This window comes from Ambystoma mexicanum, chromosome 5p (assembly GCF_040938575.1).
Source record: "Ambystoma mexicanum isolate Mex_15411 chromosome 5p, UKY_AmexF1_1, whole genome shotgun sequence".
NCBI classification, from domain to species: domain Eukaryota; kingdom Metazoa; phylum Chordata; class Amphibia; order Caudata; family Ambystomatidae; genus Ambystoma; species Ambystoma mexicanum.
The window spans coordinates 1,152,186,622-1,152,205,713 of NC_090930.1; the positions used below are offsets into that span (position 1 = coordinate 1,152,186,622).

General features: G+C 41.6%; 1 protein-coding gene across 1 annotated transcript in view; it reads right to left on the minus strand.

The window, feature by feature from the left end:
• Positions 1 to 466: 466 nt before the first annotated feature.
• ALDH5A1 (aldehyde dehydrogenase 5 family member A1) overlaps positions 467 to 19,092 on the minus strand; it is a 386,314-nt gene continuing 367,688 nt past the window's right edge. Inside the window, exons 9-10 of the mRNA XM_069613625.1 lie at positions 3,599 to 3,657; positions 467 to 1,716 (exon numbers count right to left, since the gene is read on the minus strand). Coding sequence (XP_069469726.1) covers positions 1,511 to 1,716; positions 3,599 to 3,657 — 265 coding nt within the window. The 3' untranslated portion in view covers positions 467 to 1,510. The remainder of the gene's footprint in view (positions 1,717 to 3,598; positions 3,658 to 19,092) is intronic.

Sequence of the window (19,092 nt, forward strand, 5' to 3'; positions counted from 1 at the left end):
CCCCTTCACACATCTCTCCAGACCATTGAATTCCCAGGCCAAAGCAAGGCTGACGGGCAGTAGATATGCTACCCCGCACTTGCCAACTACATCCATCAAATACTAATTGGAGCAGATTGATGAATTGAGAACAGGAGTTATGCTGACAGAGCTACCAAGACAAACTTGGCAATGTGGTCGCGGAGGCAGAAGCCCTCTTTTGTCATCCTCTAAATCGAACTCTACAAGAATTCTCCTTTAGTCATAGGAACCACAATTTGATTTAACAAAGTCATGAACTTTCAATAATGTAAGGTAAATAATCCTACAGAATATAGTCCCCTTCCTTAGTATAAGGTAATGGTCTTTCCACTGCATGTACATACTCCTAGGTGATGTTATAATCAGGGCTCTGGAATCTGAAAATACACAAATACTGTTTCATTTCATAACATTGGCATCACATTTCAAATTAAGCACAATCATATGTCATCAAACCTCAAGCAAAGTTTATTGTGCTTTATTTACTCAAATTTTAGTTTATCGCTCAAATGTTCCATATCAAACCCCCAAAGAGGGAATGTTAAATCTGTTACACAGTAAAAAAACTGAAAAACCTGTATTACAAACATATTTAATACTTTATGAACAGTTTGACATTAATCAAATTGTGATTGCACAGTGGGAAAAAACAATTGTCACCAAAATAAACAAAATAAAGGACTGCGACTTAAACATCTGACCCTGAACTGCTGTAGGAGAAGCAATGAATACTTTAAGTTAAATTTAATTATTGTATACGTCCACTAAACAAATTATCCATTTCCATTTAACATATCTAAAGCAGGAGAATTATTGAATTTAGGGCTCTTTAAAGCACTTTTCGCAACATGGTCATATTAAATCGGAGCCAGACTGCTATATGATGTGAAGTTTACAAATTAAAGAAAAAAAATACTGTTACGATTCAGCCTTTCTGTGAAATATCTTTTGTTTTAAAAAAAAAAAAAAAAAAAAAAAAAAAAAAAAAAAAAGAAATATCTTTTGTTTGTGTAGGGAGATTTTAAATAATTACCATACAAACTGAAGCTAAACTTATTATTCAAATTACTCCATGGAAAGATGGGAGACTAAAGGAGGCATAGACAAAGTAAAAAACAACAAAAATAACCAACACGTATTCTTTACCGTACTAAGTAACAGTGCCATAACATTTACAGTCCCATTCCTATGCACAATCTACAATTCAGGTTAAACTTTACTTGCTTATCCCAGAACAATACCTGTAATATAAAAAAATGATTACTCTATATAAAATTAATCCGTTTAGTTATCTTTTAAGTCAATTATGCAATACAATGAAACTGTACCAGAACAATGGAGTTTTTTTTAAGCTGCTCTCTGCTCTGTTCAGTCCACTGCAAAAATTACATTTTAGAATATGGTAGTCACATTACTTAGCATCACGTTTTTCATATTTAAACAAATGTTGGCACAAAATGTATGTAGGCCTCTTATTATGCCCTTTTGGTTATAAGCCCCCAAAGCAGACATATTTGATTTCCAGGTACTCGTCTATGCCATATTTTGAACCTTCCCTTCCAATGCCAGATTGTTTGACACCACCAAAGGGACACTCCACACTCGACAACAACCCTTCATTTACGCCAACCATTCCGACTTCCATCCGCTCTGCCACTCTCCAGATCTGGGCTGGGTCTTGAGAATAAAAGTACCCTGTTCAGGAGGGGAAATTAAAAGAAACAAGTGCAATAGTAAGAGAACAACTCAGAAAAACAAGTAGTCTCAGACTCCGATATATTTTATCGAAACAGTTTGCGTGCGTAATCTTGCTGCCGCAGTGCGCTGTCCTCTTATTATATTGTGCCCGCATGAACTATAAAGGATCCAATGCTGAACAATCAGAAAATAAACTCCCTTTAAAAGCAACAGGTTTCCTCTAAACTGGTTATAGTGGTTAGTTTATTGACATTTGTGATAATAAAGCAAATGGATAGTTAAATTAGGTTTGAACTATAAACTTTTTTCCACAGATATAAACCATCGTCACTTGTAAACCACTAAGAATGGTGTGCTTTGTCCTTCGAGGAAAATGTATTTCAAAATTGGGTACTCCCAGTTTTTTGTTATCGGGGGGACGACACTATCAATGGGAGACTGATACGCTGAAAGCAAAGGAAAATAGGTCGACTACCACTACCTTAAGACCCTGAGTCACACAGGGTTAAATCCAAGGTAATCTCATGCAATTTTAATATTACTCATACCACACGTGACTATCAAAAATATTTTTCTTTTTATTGTTCAGACAACACATGCCTAAAATAAAAAGGCTTTCTAACGCCTAAATCTATAAAAACAAACTGTGCTAATCACTTACAATCTAACTGGTGTGAACACACCAGACCTTTCAAGATGCCAATGTATTTTCATGCACTGTATCTTTAATGTTTTTAACTTGTGACGAACTGGTGAAAGCAAAGAATCTCCACTCAGCTTAGTTCACGGTGGTGCTGTGTTCAAAGTGGTAGCACTTTCATCTGTTAATATGGGTGAGCAGCAGCTCCAGAAAGGAACCAGTATAGCTCCTGGCTTGCACTCGTATAAATCAGGCATCTGCTGTTCTCTGGTGAAATAAATTGAATGCGCAGCATCCGCTTAGGAGCCGGATGAAAATGCCGATAAAGTTACCTTATACGTCCCAAAGAAATTGAGAAACACTCAGATGTTCTATTAATGGGAAGTATCAATTACTGACAACAACATTTTCTGTGTCCTGAAGACGGCCATTATTACCATCAGAACCAACGGCACCAAGAGAGAGTTCTGTATGCGTCAGAAAGGCCGAAACATATGTCGACTTGCTAATAGGAACTTTTTTACTTCTCCGATTCCTGTCTCTCATTTCAGTAATTTGTTAAAGGGTAGCTGGCGTGTATTAAGTAACTCTCAGTTACCCTATATTAACGTAGGTAAATTAGCACAGAGTGGTTAATAAATATAACAGAACTAGATCACCCGCTCTGGTCAAAAAACCTTTGAGGCATACATTACAGTTGGGAGGCTCTAATATATTTGATTGTTCCTTGAGATTATATGTATCCATGCTTGCAGTAATATCCACTGTTTTTCCCGTTACCTTTCTCCATGTAATTTGGCATCTTGAAAGGTCTGGTGTGTTCACACCAGTTAGATTGTAAGTGATTAGCACAGTTTGTTTTTATAGATTTAGGCGTTAGAAAGCCTTTTTATTTTAGGCATGTGTTGTCTGAACATAAAAAGAAAAATATTTTTGATAATCACGTGTGGTATGAGTAATCTTAAAATTGCATGAGATTACCTTGGATTTAACCCTGTGTGACTCAGGGTCTTAAGGTAGGGGTGGTCGACCTATTATCCTTTGCTTTCAGCTTCGAGGAACATGGCCACACCTGTCCTCCCCCAGCACTACCTATAACCAGGCTAGGTTACGGAATAAATATGCAACAATGGGAAGGCAAGCTGCGGATTAATGCCTATTTCACTGCTGCCTCCAGGTTCCTTTTATTTACCTCTGAAGGCGTAAAGGAGTTTACTTTATTTCCAAGGTATAACTTACCTGCTAAGCCAACGTTTGCAGAATTTGAAATGGCCAATGCTTCTTCTTCTGTATCAAATCTATTAATATTAAAAAGAAGGTTAGGTTTAAAGGTAATTCAAGATAAAAATAACAAGTATGAACCAGTACAGCTTTAATACAGCACTGAAAATCGGTGGTACGAATTTCATAAGAGCGAGAAAAAAAAAACATGAATGCCAATTTTACAGAAATAATCTTGAACAAAAAAAACATAATTATGGCATTCAGACTAAAACTGGTTAATGTTGAAAGACAATAGTTTTCCATTGCAGAGTAGTGAACTTAGACCTTTCCATAAGAAGAGCAGGAAGCAAAGGGAAAGTAAGATAATTGAAATAGAAAGGAGATACTGAGAAATAAGAAAATAATGGGAACACACAGAAACACAAAACACGAATGTAGTATGAGCAAAGACCTTTGCCGTGTTGAAATTAGGTAGCAGGGTTAGGGTAGAAATAGTGTTTTGGTCCTTCACAACCCAAATCCAAAATTTGGTGAGGTTACAGTGTAATACTAGGGTGGGGTGATATAGGTAAACTTATGTAAAAGTTTGGATTGTCTTTTATTGGTACCTTGTTGGACCTGAAATTTGCAACAGTAGGTTTAGGGTTTTCAGCTACATATTGACAGGCTGGTCCACTACAATTTGCACGTGCTCTGGAGAAAGACGGAATCTGAATCCCTTGCAAAGGAGATGAGAAAAGCTGTTCTCCAGTTTCTTGTGTTCTTCCCTGGACTAAAAACTGACTTAAAGAACTGGATCAGAAAGCTTCCTGTCCATGCCCAGTGGTGTCTATGGTCCATTGGGATAACTCTACCTTACTGGAGACTCCTATACCAGTAGTCTCAGGCTTCCTAGTACTTGTGGAGTTCTGAAGGAGTCCGAAACCAGGAGTTGTGTGCTTTCAGACCCCACCCCAGGGTGTGTTAGGAAGAACTTTAAACCTGCTTGCAGAGCCTGTGCCCATTGTCCACAAGTGGTGCCTACAGTATGTGAATGAAAAATAAAGAGTTTTCTCCAGATACTGCAGCAAGCTGGGCCATTTAAACATGAAATCTCAACTGGCATTTGTAAACAGTCAACTGACCTTCTTTGGTATCTAAAGCTGCTCTATCCACCCAATGGCCATGACAAATAAGCCAATGGGATTTTTGACGCATCCAAGAAATGTCTTGCAGCATTTATTAATCTCAGATGAAAAAGAGAAACACAGAGACGGTATGGTATGAGCATGTATTTTGAAAACAAATACAAGTTTTTGTTTAATTTTTAAGGGTTGATATTTTCAATTAAAACTATTTACACCTCGATTTGTGTTGTTCTATTAAAACACATTGCTTTTGAAATGTAAGCTACAAATTAAAACACTATCTGAAAGCATTACACCTGGATTGGAAAGAATTCATACGTGTGTTTGCATTTTTAGTTTAAAGCACTTCCTTGTTTTTTATTAAAAGGTGTTATAACTTGTAATACAAACCTTTCACCAAATACATTTACTATCCATGAAATAATTACACAATTGAGGGAGAATAACAATATATCATTTGGCATTAACAAAACATAATATTAAAACAATTATACAGTCTCTAGAAGTGGCAAATTAGTAAAAACAAGATCCTAGGTCTCCATCTCTTAAATGTTATTCAACACATTTGGAAAAAATAAATATCCATTCAAAATGTAGTGGTAGCTAACATTAAGGAGACTTTATCCCCTGACATTATTCATGCCAGTTAATGAAAGTGATATCCTGAAAAAACTTCTCAATATATCGAGTTGACATTTGCAGGCTAATGTTTTACATTCGATCACTAGATGGTATACTATTTCTACAATATCTGGTCTGTTAAAGAATCTGCAGTCTCTGCTCTCCGATTATATTTAGTCAGGCTCCTAGAATTTTATGGTCAGTAAATGTCTTCAAATAGGGCAAAAAGAAAATTTGCCGGCTTTTCAGTTTCTAATATATGCGTATATTTTTTGTATTTACCCATCTTTTCTCTTCTTGAAATCCAGTCAAATGTCTTATGTTTTTTCCAAACTTATGAGGGCAAATTGTTTAAAACATTATCATGCATCTGAACTCGCTAAGAAGGCATCTAGTAAAGTCACTCTGGCGGGTTAGTTCGATATCGATTCCCTTAGTGATTGCTAAATTTAGGGTACAGAATAAGGAACCTTTGTTGGGAATAAAATGTTTCTATATAGACTTCGATATTTCCATGTTGCAAGTGTATTAAGAGAAATCAAGCCCAACTTGTACCTTATATCGGAGATGGGGACACAGTTTGTTAAGTTCAGCACTCGCCTCCAAAAGAGGGGTTCACATTTGTTCCAAATAGTCTCATTATTCGGGTTTCTTATTTCTGCACCATATGCAAGAATAGCTGTAAAGAATTATGTAGCTGGAATCAAAGAGAAACCCCCAAACCTTCTGCAAATTCATCTGACTTGGCTCACAAGTAAAATACATTTCTCAGGGGGCTCATCATAAAAAGCTGTCTTACGGTTGCCAACAGAGGGAATCCCAAATAGATAAATTAAGTAGTTACCTCAATTGATGTTTCATTTAATGTCCATTTGTAATTTAAAAATGTGGCTCCAGGACGTATCTTCGTTTTACTTGGATTCATTGTTAACCCATTGGTCTTCACATAGGTGCCTCAGGTTACCAATTGTCACTGCAAGTGAATAGGGCTAAGATCCAATAACACTAAATCATGGGCGTATGCCAACATAACTAACCAAGGAGTTCCCAAATTTAGGACCCAAATTATTTTACATATCCACTATGAGGATATTAAAAAAAGAAGGGGGCAAGTACACAGCCCTGTCATAGTCCCCTATATGTAGAGATGGGTCTCTATGAGGCACCCTGAACATTAAGCATAATCTGGACTTTAGTATAACAATGTAGTTACTGAAAAATTGCTACATAAGAAGTGGGGCAGGCCTTATCTTATAGTTTTACCCAAAGAAGCTATCAATCTATGCAGTCAAATTCCATAGTTAGGTCACTAAAGGCAGCATAAATATGTCGTTTTTTGTGAGTTGCCCAGGCATGAAGGACTATTCAGGGTTGCGACTAAGCGGGTTTTTTTTTTTTTAAACTAGATTAGTTCACGTCATGGATTTTATTATCGATTTCCCGTTTTTCCAAACGTTTTTACAAAATACAGGAAAAGATCTTACTAGACACATCAGGCAATACAATCGGCCAATAATTCTGTGGAAGGACTCTGTCCCCATTTTTAAAAACAAACTGTATGCTAGAGCTTCCAAGAGACAGGTGTGTGAATTTAGTACGAATTATATGGTCAAAAAGAACCTTTTACATTTTAGACCATAATTCTGTCTGGCTTCTCATAGTGATATTACAGAGGCCATCAAGCCCTGGAACGTCTGAGGGTTTACTTACTTTTATTAGGCGAAAAATGTCTTCGGCATCAAAGTTTAGGGTCCAAGCTGGCTCAGAGATACTCGTTTCAGCACAGGTATCGGAGGGATTGGCACAAATTGCATTATAATGGGAGATCTACTCCGTTTCTAAAATGGACACAGGGCTCTATAAACCTGGTTAGAGTAATTTATCAATTTCCAAAAACATGCTATATTGTTTGAAGATGGGCTTCTCAGCATAGTCTCTGCATCACGCTGGAGAATGGACTATTTCCTAGACTAACCCCTCAACCAGTTCTTATATTGCAGTCTTATCTTAGCTTTTTCAGTCTTTAAATTGATGGAGGGAGGTTGAATCAAAGCTCCAAGATTACGTTTCAGTTCCCTGTTTTTTGTCACAGATGTTGATATCGAAGACATGTTTATGCTTAGGTGCTTCCCTGATTTTGAAATCAAATCTTGTGTTAAAACTAAAAAACAAACTGGCAAACATTTTCAGAGAGAAAGCACCAATTAACCTTTGTTAAGACCATGTAGAGGTTGATGTACACAATCTTTCATTACAGACTGCTGCAAAAAGTGTACTCCATTTCAGTCGGTTGCCTCCTGTATTGATTTAAAAAAAAGAGGCATTGGCTGGACAAAAGTATGTGAAAGAGCATCTGTCTCAGACCTCCATTCCGTGGATAGCGGCATATGGATAGCTGAGACTGTAAGCACCTTAAGGTAATGTCAAATAGGGACTCTCATGCAAACATGTAGTCAATCAGTGATTTCACATTTCCTCAGTGGCAGGTAGAGGGGGGCGGAATGTCGCTTAGATATTACCATTAAACAGGCGCAAGCCCCACATATCCATAAGTTTCATCCAAGCCTGACCACAACTCTTATTTCATTAGAGTGACAACCAGGGCAATGGGGAGTATTTATAGATTGGTACAATTAAGATCACCAGTAATTAACATACTAGGAAAATCATTAGCAGACATCCGCCTACTAAGTATTGACTAGTATTGATATACCCATCAAAAAGGTTTCTGCAGGGGTATTTAGAGAATTCCAGTAAATATTAAGCAGGGGAACATGATCAAACATACAGGCCTCAGAGGACGCTTTAATTTCAATGGTTTGTACAAAGGGGAATTTGATTGGCCAGCTAAGACATGACAAACTCCTATCATTCCTTATAGCGGTCAACAGTACACCTTATGGTCTGCCTTTAGGGCCTTTTACAGCAGGATTCAGAAATATACAGAATCCATCCATATGGGGCCTGTCACTCATCCATGTTTCCTGTAGCATGAGAATGTCTTGAGTTTCGAAGTCCAAACACGAGTCACCAAATAAATAAAATTGGCCACAGGTGTTGCCAGAGACAATTCTTATTGACTCAGAATTAAAGATACTGGGTGGTCCGGCAATTAACGGGAGGTCCAGAATGTGAGGTAGAAGCTAACCAAGACCAATCACTTGTCTCAGTTTCTTTTTTCTTACAGGCCTTTCTTTGTTTCTCCTGAGATAGATTGCAGTGAATCTTCAAGGACCGGTCCCCATCCCTCCAACCGAACCCTGGAATCCTCCCAATAGTTTTTTGGGATCATGATCAATTTTTAGAGTTTCCTCATGATCTTCCCAGAGATCATATCCCAGGCTAAGGAGGAAGGTCACAACAGCTTTTAGACTCTCCATTACATTTGCTGGTGGGGCTCTTCAGACTGAACCCTAAAGAGGGTTCAGTCTGAAGAGCGACCATATTGAATCCCACAACATTCCAGTATCCCATGCTACTAGTTTCCCCCTCTGCAGAGGCTAGCCTGCTATACTGGTGTTTTATGCCCCATGGGTAGTTTCCCTGCAAGTTCACAGGCCTCCAGAAGGAAGTACAGTGCAGTTCTTGTCGGGTTAAACCGCAGTGGAATATTATTTGGAAGCATTGGAGCCCTGCAAAGACTGGTTCCGTCTCATTTTAATGTTTCTTGAGAAAGATACAGATGAGAAAGCTTGATAAGAACTTTTAAGTACAAATTTACCGAGTTGCCCACATCCACACTTCACTGGGCACTGCAGTTTCAGCCGGTTTTGTTATGGAAATGGGTTTTGGAAAGTGTGGAAGCTAGTTGTATTTTACTTTTGTATGTGGATGTCTTGGGAGGACAGCTCAGCGGCAACGTGCTTGCCTTGGAAGCAAGACAACACGAAGCAACACAGGTTCGGTCCGCGCTTAGAAACCTGCTGGGTATTAACCGCGTTATAAATAACCTATCATATCATAATCATATCGAATGAGTCTCGGACAGTGCAGAACAGCAGCCAGAGCTGTGACAAGAATGTAGGAACCACAGCCATGCTAAGGGGTGGTGGTGGTGGTGGTGCGGATTAAACAAATCGTAAATCAACCGGTGCCCATAAGGATGCGAGAGGATGAAGTAAGCCAATGCTTGAAACACAGGTACTTCTACCTACACGCAATCGATCCTGAAGGCAGATTTAGCCACCCAAGAGCAGGAATAACGACCACATGATTGCTGAGCTAGCAGTTAGCAGTTATGGCACCATTATTTTGGATTGAAAACTCCCAGAGAAGCAGTGGTCTGAGACACATGGGTGGCCCGAGCTGTATTGCACTGGTCTCAGATGTTCCTGTAAAGCCATGACCCTAAAATCTACCCATTTGGAAGTCCATTGACTGAATGTACCATACTTACTTTTTTCTGTATGAGGTTCATTGTCTAAAACCCAAGGTTTTAGGAGGGCCACATTTTTGGGGCAGGATAGCATGCTGGACTCACAAACCATTCCTGCACAGCTGTGTAGAAATAACCCTGCCTCTGCCTTTGCTGGCCATTTCTCAGTTGGATGTTTTGGCAATGAGCTGCAGGTTTCCTCAGAAGCCATAGGTTGAGCTTGTTCACCTGTAAAGAGGTTAGTCGATGGGGCACAGTGGAGTGGTCAGGGTGATAAATTAAAACAACTGTCAATAATTCTGGGGGCTTCTCAAAGAGACAGGGTGAATACTTTTCCTGAAGAGAGGTCATGTTTCTTAAGGGATCCGACTATGAGAAGAGGATGGCACCCCACAAAGTATGCATAGGTATACAAACTTCACTTAAAATAGGAAAACACATACCTTGCATAAGGCATGGCTTTTCTGCTATATGTGTGTATGTATACAGATTAATTCATTTCCTCACTCGTGTTCCTAGTGCCTTGATGCACTGTACGCTTATTTTAAAGAAAATTCATATCAGCTGGCTTCTCCATATCACCAGGAAACTCCAGCACGTTGTCATCTGTTTGAAGGGAGCAGGATGACAATAACATGAGTGCCGAGATGTTTCATTGCAATCTATGCTAATGGTTTGAGTGAAGTAGCTTAACATTCAATGTCAATCTCTGGTGGTGATACGGACCCCAGGGCATTTGATGGCACTTCATGCTAACACTGACCATTTAATGGCAGCAGCTGGCAATGCTGTGTAAACAGGGACAGTGGATTGCAATCCTGGTCTATGATTCAAGTACTTGGACATAGGTTACGTTAAAGATAATTAACAATGAGCCACAATCACCATCAATGTGGTTTTAAAGCACTAATGCTGGTCAGGAAGATGGTAAATTGTGCCACAGCGCAGGGTGTCAAGACTGTACAGAGGGGTAATACAGGGCTGTTAGGAGTGTTTTTTAAAGTCACTATCTGGGGTAGGTCTTGGACAAGCCAACCTAGGTTTAGCAAGGTTTTTTTCTAACCCCAGTAGAGCGAAGTCACTCACCTAAGTAGCAGTGACCAAGGCTGAACTAAGGAGGAAGTGGTACTGGTGTATGGTACAATTAACACTTAGCAGGTCAGGTAAGTAAAAAGACCCACACATGTAAGTCACAAAAATAACAATCTTTTATTACAAGGCAAGTAAAAATACTTCAGAACATATGTACAACTCACAAATTACTCTGGCATAAAACGCGTAGGGAGCAAGTGATGTTATCTCAGTAAAGCCCAAAACCATATACTAACTTTGAAAGTCCAGGCATAGTCTACCCCAAGTCTCTGAAAGTCTTTTAGGTGTCTCAAAATGTTCCTGAGGAAGGAGGAGTGAGCCAGGAGGGCACACTCACTTCGTTCAGGTACAGTGCTAAAGTTCAGTTACTGCAGAGCAAATGCAGCAACGTAAATAGGAGGACTTAAGGGACTTAAGTCTAGTTCCAGTGTGAAGAGGAACAACTACCACCTGTGGGGTTCTAAAGGAGGACCACCAGAAGTACGGACCCGGACACCCCCACCTTGGGTCTGCCCCAGATAGTGATATGGTAGACAGGACTTTGTGCCCAATGCTAACCCTACAGGGAGGGGGGCTGGTCAATAGATCTAAAGGATCTGAGGCCCTGAATCCCCTAGAAAGTTAGGAATGGTTCCAAACGATAATAATAAATCACTTGGGGAAGCATGGTTCACTGTTGATGTCGCTGTGCAAGGTCTTCTGGTTGTGGGTTCGAGTCAGTACTCCCGGTTGTGTTTAAAATCCTCTGGCGATAGAGTACAGGGAAAACACACAGATTATATTCCACAGTGAAGAAGGGACCCTCACAGAGATCTTCACTGATGCGCTTCTTGCATTGACCATGGACAGAGTGAGGAAACACTCGGCAACCGGTCAGGTGAACTTAGTCATCTTGCAAGCATGCCTCCTGGTGGAGGGCAGCACATTGATTACCAGAGTCCGGGCAGAGTCTTGAAGATGCACACGATGAGCTCCAGCCAATTGGCTAGCCGGAAGTCCTTGCAATGATGGATGTCTGGTTTCAGGCCTTGAACAAATGCAGTGGTGCATGCTCCAGCAACAACAAAAAAAAACAGGTGACAAACCTCAAGCAGGACAGTGCTGGTCCCTAGAAGGGAGGAAAACACCTCATGTAGGTCTACCATGTTTAGAAGGTCTACAATGTCGAGTAGAAGGTCGAGGTGGGTGACAGTTAATCTTTCTGAGACAGTACTGGCCACTGCAGCAGTCCTCCGGCGTCCCTCGGTCGCCTTCTTCTTCGGATATCTTAAGTTCCAGTGGTCGACTTGGTTTCTGGGTCCAGCTCGTCCCCTTATATTATGAGGACGACACCAGCCCTCCAATAAAGACACTCTTCAACATTGAAACCTGGAAATCAAACATCATTTTACAACTTCCAAGTATCTCCAGGAATGTGGAACGGGAGTAGACAGCCCCATCACCACTTCGTGCCAGCTTGCACACACAAAAGAGAGTAGGGGTGTACCGAATAGCATATGTACTATTCGGCCGAATGCCAAATAGTTTGTAAAGGATTCAGCCGAAACCGAATATGAAGTCAAATTTAATAATTTGTGTTCTAAACTTGAAACAAAAAAGATTTAAATAGGGGTTCCTATTTATCATTTATTTCTATTCATTTTAATCAATATCCCATACTTATTTAATGCACACAAGCGAGAAAATAAGAGATTACCAAATATAAACATTGAACTGCATGTATGGAAGGATGTTGCATATGCAAAACCAGTGCTACTCAAAGTGGCAGGCTACATGGATGCAAAGTGCTAGGTTGCAATGAACAAAATAGATAATGCAATTTGCAACTGCCATCGCAAAGCACATACATTGCAAACTCTTGTGAGTTCCAAGGTAGCTTACATGGATAGCGAATTTCAAACCTTCCTCCTGCTCACACTAAAAAACAAAAATGGTTTCAGACTGTTCATGCAGAATACATGTTGAGGGTACATAGGTTATTTTACTCAATCTCTCTACTAACTTTAAAGAGGGGGCTCCCTCTCCCATACACCAAACATGAGAAAGAACTCTCCCAGAGAGGCCAATTAGGTTGCAGCAGGATTAGTCACACATAGGAGCGTCTGACATGTGACTGAATCTGCCAAAACCCTAAAAAGGTCTAAGAACACATTTGCATGTTGAGAAGTCGCTCAATTCCACCAAATTTAAGTCCACATTTACTTATCCAAACTCCTTCCAAGCTCTATTGATGTCTCTCATTTCTCAGGCCAACATAAAACACCACCAGTGGATACAGTGTGCTCATCTTTCACACTATTCCTGTTGGGACTGACTGGCCTATAATGTTTTTAAGAGATTTAAAAGAAAATAATTCTTCTATGAGGCCAATATGGGCCGGGAAATGTCAGCTGCATCTTGCACTGCCTGACGTGTAGCTGACTCGTCCCCAACACCTATTCACCTAGAAACAGGTAGCTCACCAGCCGGGAAGTCTTCTGATTTCCAAACATCCTCGCTCCTACCAATTTCAACAGCAGAGCATAGCTTTCTGCCCAAGTCCATTCATACAGAGTCTTCACAGCTAGCTCTCCATATTCCCTCTGGCAGACTGGCCCCCAGGGGTACTGCAGAGATGTCCCAACATGAAGTTCTCCGCGATGCCATTTACGCAAGCGGATGGCACTCTGCGTGATCTACAAATAACTACTTCAGCCACACTGACCTCCACTACCTGCTGTGAATTCAAGTTTTTCATAGGAACACACCTGGCTCACCTCACTCATTAACACAACTCCTCTCCAATAGACAAACATATGTAACATAGTCTTCTATTTATTTGTATTTTGTGTTTGTATTTATTGCAATTTATGTAGTTTCCACTAAAATGCTGTACAGCAAATGACGTACATTATAATATGAAAAATTGACAAAAACTACAATGTAAGCAAAATAGTATACTAAGAGGAAGACGATGGAGGAAGAAATGGATCTTTAAGTAAAGTGTAAAATATTGCCAGAAAGGGAGCAGATGGAAAGTTAAGAGGTGAAGAGTTCCAGTGTTAATCTTCTTAATATAGCAGAATTTGCATATATAACAATGCATCACATGCCTCCGATCACCCTAGAATGTTACCGAAAATCATTCCCTTAAGCAAGACCGTACCCGCAGCCAGTGAAACGATACAAAATATCCATACAGTGCAGGCTAAGGTGTCAAAGTCTCTGATACGCCTTACCTTACTGCGCTCCTGCAAGACGCATCCCGCGTACCAGGTCTCCCTGTTGGAACCTTGTGTATCGGGTTCTCGTATAAAGGGTAGAAATCCCCTGTTCTGGTCGATGGCTCTGATGAATTTGAGGTACAAGCCATAGTGGATGGTCAACTGTCCAGAGGTTTGCTTGTATTTCCTTGTGGACTGGAACGGTTATGGTCCAGAGAATCATACATGGAAGGCCGCTTCCAATGTGCATGCCCCTTGCTTAGTGCCTCACTTTCCTGGCCAATTCCGTCTTCACCGTCCAGGGTTCGCCCCTTGGGTGGGTTCTTTCAGGATCGCCAACTGACGTCCCGCTATTCCATGTCGCCCTTAGAACATGGAGACTAGGTCTCCCTATATGCCCTGCGTGGACGTCTGCCCACAGCAGTGCATCACTCTGGTGACGTTTCAGCTCACCGACGTGCTGCGGTTGGTCCACACACAGCAACAGCTTCAAACATCTTAAGCCGCCTTGGGGAACAGACAGCGGTGCTCCTTAACAAGTACATGTGTGCTTGCGCCGTATCTTGACACATATTTTTGATCCCGTTTATCATGTTCCTGTGAGCCCCTTGATCCCCCTATTTTTCCTCCATTTTTATACGTTTGTGCTTTGCCTTCCCTTCCTCATATGTTCTGTGCCCCGCTTCAGCACTACCTTTTATTTTTTTTCTTCCTCCCCACAGCTCTTAATTATCTTTATTGGTGGAAACATTTCACAAATCTATATGAAAGCAACAAGAGTTCTAATATTACTGTAAACTACTCAAAAGACAGAATCAGTCCCCTGGTCCTTCTGGAGGACCAGCCCTTGTCTTCCACAAGGTTTGTTGAGCCCTTCTCTGAGATTAAAGACCCACACCGCAGTAGGCACTATATTTTGTCAACTATCACCAGAGCCTTACCCTGGATACTTACTCTCAAAGTGGGTAGTAGTATCATTTTTAAAATTTTATTGGTTTCAATTTAATCACCATACATTGTAACATCTCCCTTCACAACAACTGTCACCACATTTTCTCCCTCCCCAACTCACCTCCACCTTCCCCCGAGCCTCACAACCCTTTAGCCTTCTCCAACTGTCCCATTGGGCGTTTCACCCTCCTCACTTTGAGGAGCTATCCTCTTCCGGGTCCACCTGATTGGGCCCCGATAGCGAGGCTACTAAATTCGTCCAGGCTATCAACGTGTTTGCTACTTCTTTCCATACAACTGTTTCAGCATCAGCCCATTTCAGAAGATCCCGCCATCACGCCTCTACTTTCAGCCTACTACTTGCTTTCCAGCTCATGTGCAGAGATACCATAAAGTATCAAGGAATGTGAGATTGCAACAAATTCAGCTCTATATTGCCCATAGGGCGTATATATGACTCCGAAGAATTTAGCCATGTTCACGAAGGCCAAAAATGTCCTAAGAGTGGGCCAGTACATATGCCAAATCTTTGGGTTTATTCACATGTTTGAATTTATGCGGCCTTGAGAAACCCCCCACCATACACGCCCACAGAGAATCCACATCCAAGTTTATTTCTTTACCCGCTAATAGGTGAGCTACTTCATTCCAGAATCTCCCTATTTCAAGGCATGCCCAGAACATGTGTACCATTCCTGCTTCGACCTCCCCACTCTTAGGACATTTTTGGCCTTCGTGAACATGGCTAAATTCTTCGGAGTCATATATACGCCCTATGGGCAATATAGAGCTGAATTTGTTGCAATCTCACATTCCTTGATACTTTATGGTATCTCTGCACCCTGACCCTTAATCTGTCTCCAACTGGTCCCCCACCTTCTTCCTCCCATTCCCGTCTCGTCTGGATCACCTCTCTCCCCAACTTTAGACATCATTAGTTCGTAAATCTGGGAGACCTCATGACCTCCTTCAGACACAGCTTGAAACGTTTCTATAACAGCGTCGGGCTGACGGGTCAGCTCTGCTTCTGACCACATGCCTCTCACCAGTCTCACCAGCCTAGCATAGGTGATATATTGTCCACTGTGTAGACCTGTGTCCTCCCTCAGCGTGTCAAATTTCATCATTAACCCCTTATTGCCATACATCCCTGATAGTCGCTACCCCCACCGGTTCCCAATGCTCCCTGACGGTCTTCCTCAATTGTTCATCCATCCCCATCCAATGTCGCTAGTGGTATCTGTGGGGAGTACATGAATGGGCTCCCCATTACTTTTAAGGCTCTCCGCCACATCTTCCTACCCAGGTCTAGTAGCCTCGGCTCTTTCCCTTTCGGGGTCTTCGGCAGCCACATCCACTCATTCAAGAAGTATGGGGTACACTCAGCACTCAATAATTTAGACTCCGGTGTGAGGTCCTCAGGCAACCATCTTGCTACATATTGAAGTTCGCTAGCCAAGTAGTACACCTCAAAGTTAGGCAATTTGATGCCCCCGCTCGTATGGGTTTTGCAACTTCCACAATGTTAACCTATTCCTGGAATTATGCCAAATGAAAATCCTGCATATACTCTGTACTCTGGTGAAGAACTGTTTAGGTTGCATGTACGGAATATTAGCAAAATAATGTAATAGCCTGGATAGCAGCACCATCTTTAATAGTGCCGCTCTGCCCATCATGGTCAAAGGTAACCGGGCCCAGAATTTCATGCTGTGTTCTATTCTAGTCACTGCCTTCTCCGTACTGAATTTGTGTTCATCCTCAACTTTGTGGTATACATCCACCTCCCAGGTACCTAAACGTCTCAGTTGTCTATCTTATCTGTAACACTGGCAGCTCGTGTAGTGGTATCCCGACATATCTACATAGGGGAAATATGCAGGACTTCTTGGGGTTGATCGTTATACCAGACCACATCGCGTAACGTTCCATAACCTCTAAAATGTATTGTAAGTTCTCCTCAGGATATTTCAAATACAACAGCATATATCGTCTGCGTACAAAGATATCAAATGCAGTATTCCCTTCATGTAGATCCCTACTTCCTCATATTGTTGTCTTAAGTACGCTGCTAGAGGTTCCAGTGCCAAGATATGTTCAGCACTACCTTCCGTCTAACTGACCTGTGTGCTTCTTCCTCTGTATATTTCTTCCCTACTGTTTTTTGGATCTCCTTTGGCTGGACACCTTCTTTAGTATAGCTTGTTGGATTATCCTTTTTGCGTGGACTTCTTAACCATGCATCAGACCTCTGCCTGGTTTAATCAGATTGCGCTTGGATTGTGTTTTGTGCTTCCCAGATATTTCTTGGACTTCTGACTTTGGTATTCTCCCATCCCTATTAGTACATCCTTGTGCAGTCATGATAGGTCCTTGTTGCTTTTTGTTATTTCCACCTCTTGCGGTCATGCAGGTCTCCTGACCTATGACCATAATGCAAAGGGGAAGAGAAGCCAGCTTCCTACTAGGTTTCTCATGGATAATCTCTTGACCCTAGGTGGGTTAATGTCATAGTATCTGTCATAAGATATATTTTGGTGCCTAAGGGTATTGTAAGAAAGGCATGGTATCAACAGTAAGACAGACACAAGTGACCACAGTACAAAGGAGTTTATTGAACTTCAACAAGGGTATGATAAAAGCCCATCTAAACCTAAATCTACAGATGGGAGCAAGCTACGACCATAACGCATTCCTAGTGGTGTCTTGTCAAAATAAAATGGCCTATACTAAAAAAAAAAAAAAAGATTGCTAATCCTTACCTCTAAATACAAACAACGTAGGAAATAATGTTACAAAACGAAAGAAGTGTTCAAAATGATATATGTCAGGATGTTCAGGCCGTTGGCCTCCCTTGCCCATGTTTTTAGCACCAGACAAGGCGGTTCACTCGAGCGTAGCACAGTCTCTGGCTTCTTTATCACAAGGATACAGTTCAATCGGTTTATAGTGATTACATGGAAAAAATGCACGTTTACATGTAAACGATAGCATTTCAATGCTTTTTTTGGTCACTTTAAAACGTTACATGGAGCTGTCCAGAGCTGACATTTTGGCACTGGCCAGCTCCTTGTAGCGTTTTAATTGCTTTTTGTAATTTGGGTGGGGGAGTGGGGGGTTCCGCCCCTATCCCCCACAGCCATCCCACCAACCCTAACGTAACCCTTAATCTAACCCTAACCCTAATGTAACCCTAAATCTAACCCTAGCCCCTACCCTAACCCTAGCCCTAAACCCTAACCCTAACCCCAACCCTAATCTAACCCTAACCCCAACCCTAATCCTAATGTAACCCTAGCCCCAACCCTAATGTAACCCTAGCCCCAACCCTAACCCTAACCCCAACCCTAACCCTAATGTAACCCCAGCCCCAACTGTTGTATTGTGCCTGTCTCTGGTGATGTATCTGGTGATGTCATGTGGAATGTTTGTGTGTGGATGATAGAATATTCTTGGTGAGTGTTCTATTCAGTGACAGTTACTGCTGGCTTGCCCTGGGTGATGGGAGCCGGTGTCGGTCCACTGCTTATGTCCTTAATGTCTTCATGTGGAACTGTAATTGTTAAGCTGGAATAAACTTACATGAATTAACATAAAGAGCATGGAACCTGCTTTTTAACAATGGCGACAAGGAGGTCTTTGGTTACACGAGTGCCACAAACTGAAGCACTGAGGACTCTGCTGCGGGGGGTGCAGGAAGGACAAGCTGATGGAGAAGGACAACACCGCCGCCAGAAACCGTAAGTCCCATTACCCAGGGGCCCAAGGGGTTGTCAGTAAGTGGTCCTCATACGTCCCCCAGAGTGCAAGGGGAGCCGGAGGGAGAAGGCCCCATTGTCGTTGGACCAGCTCCCATAGCTGTTGGACAGGCTGGAGCCCGTCAGGGAGAAGCCCAGTAATCCCTCCACAGGACGCGAGGGGATATGGAGGAAGAGAGCCCCAATGTTGGTGGTACCTGCCCACATAAGCTGTGCCAGGGTGCAGGGGAAGGAAAACAAGGGCCCCTTATATGGAAGTGACTGGAGATAGAGGGTTTGCTAGTAGGATAATGCAGGAACTGGCCCTTTTATTGTGATGACTATCTCTGTCTCAGACCAGTAGCCCATAATACTTGGGAGTGCTTCGTTGGACTGTGAAAGA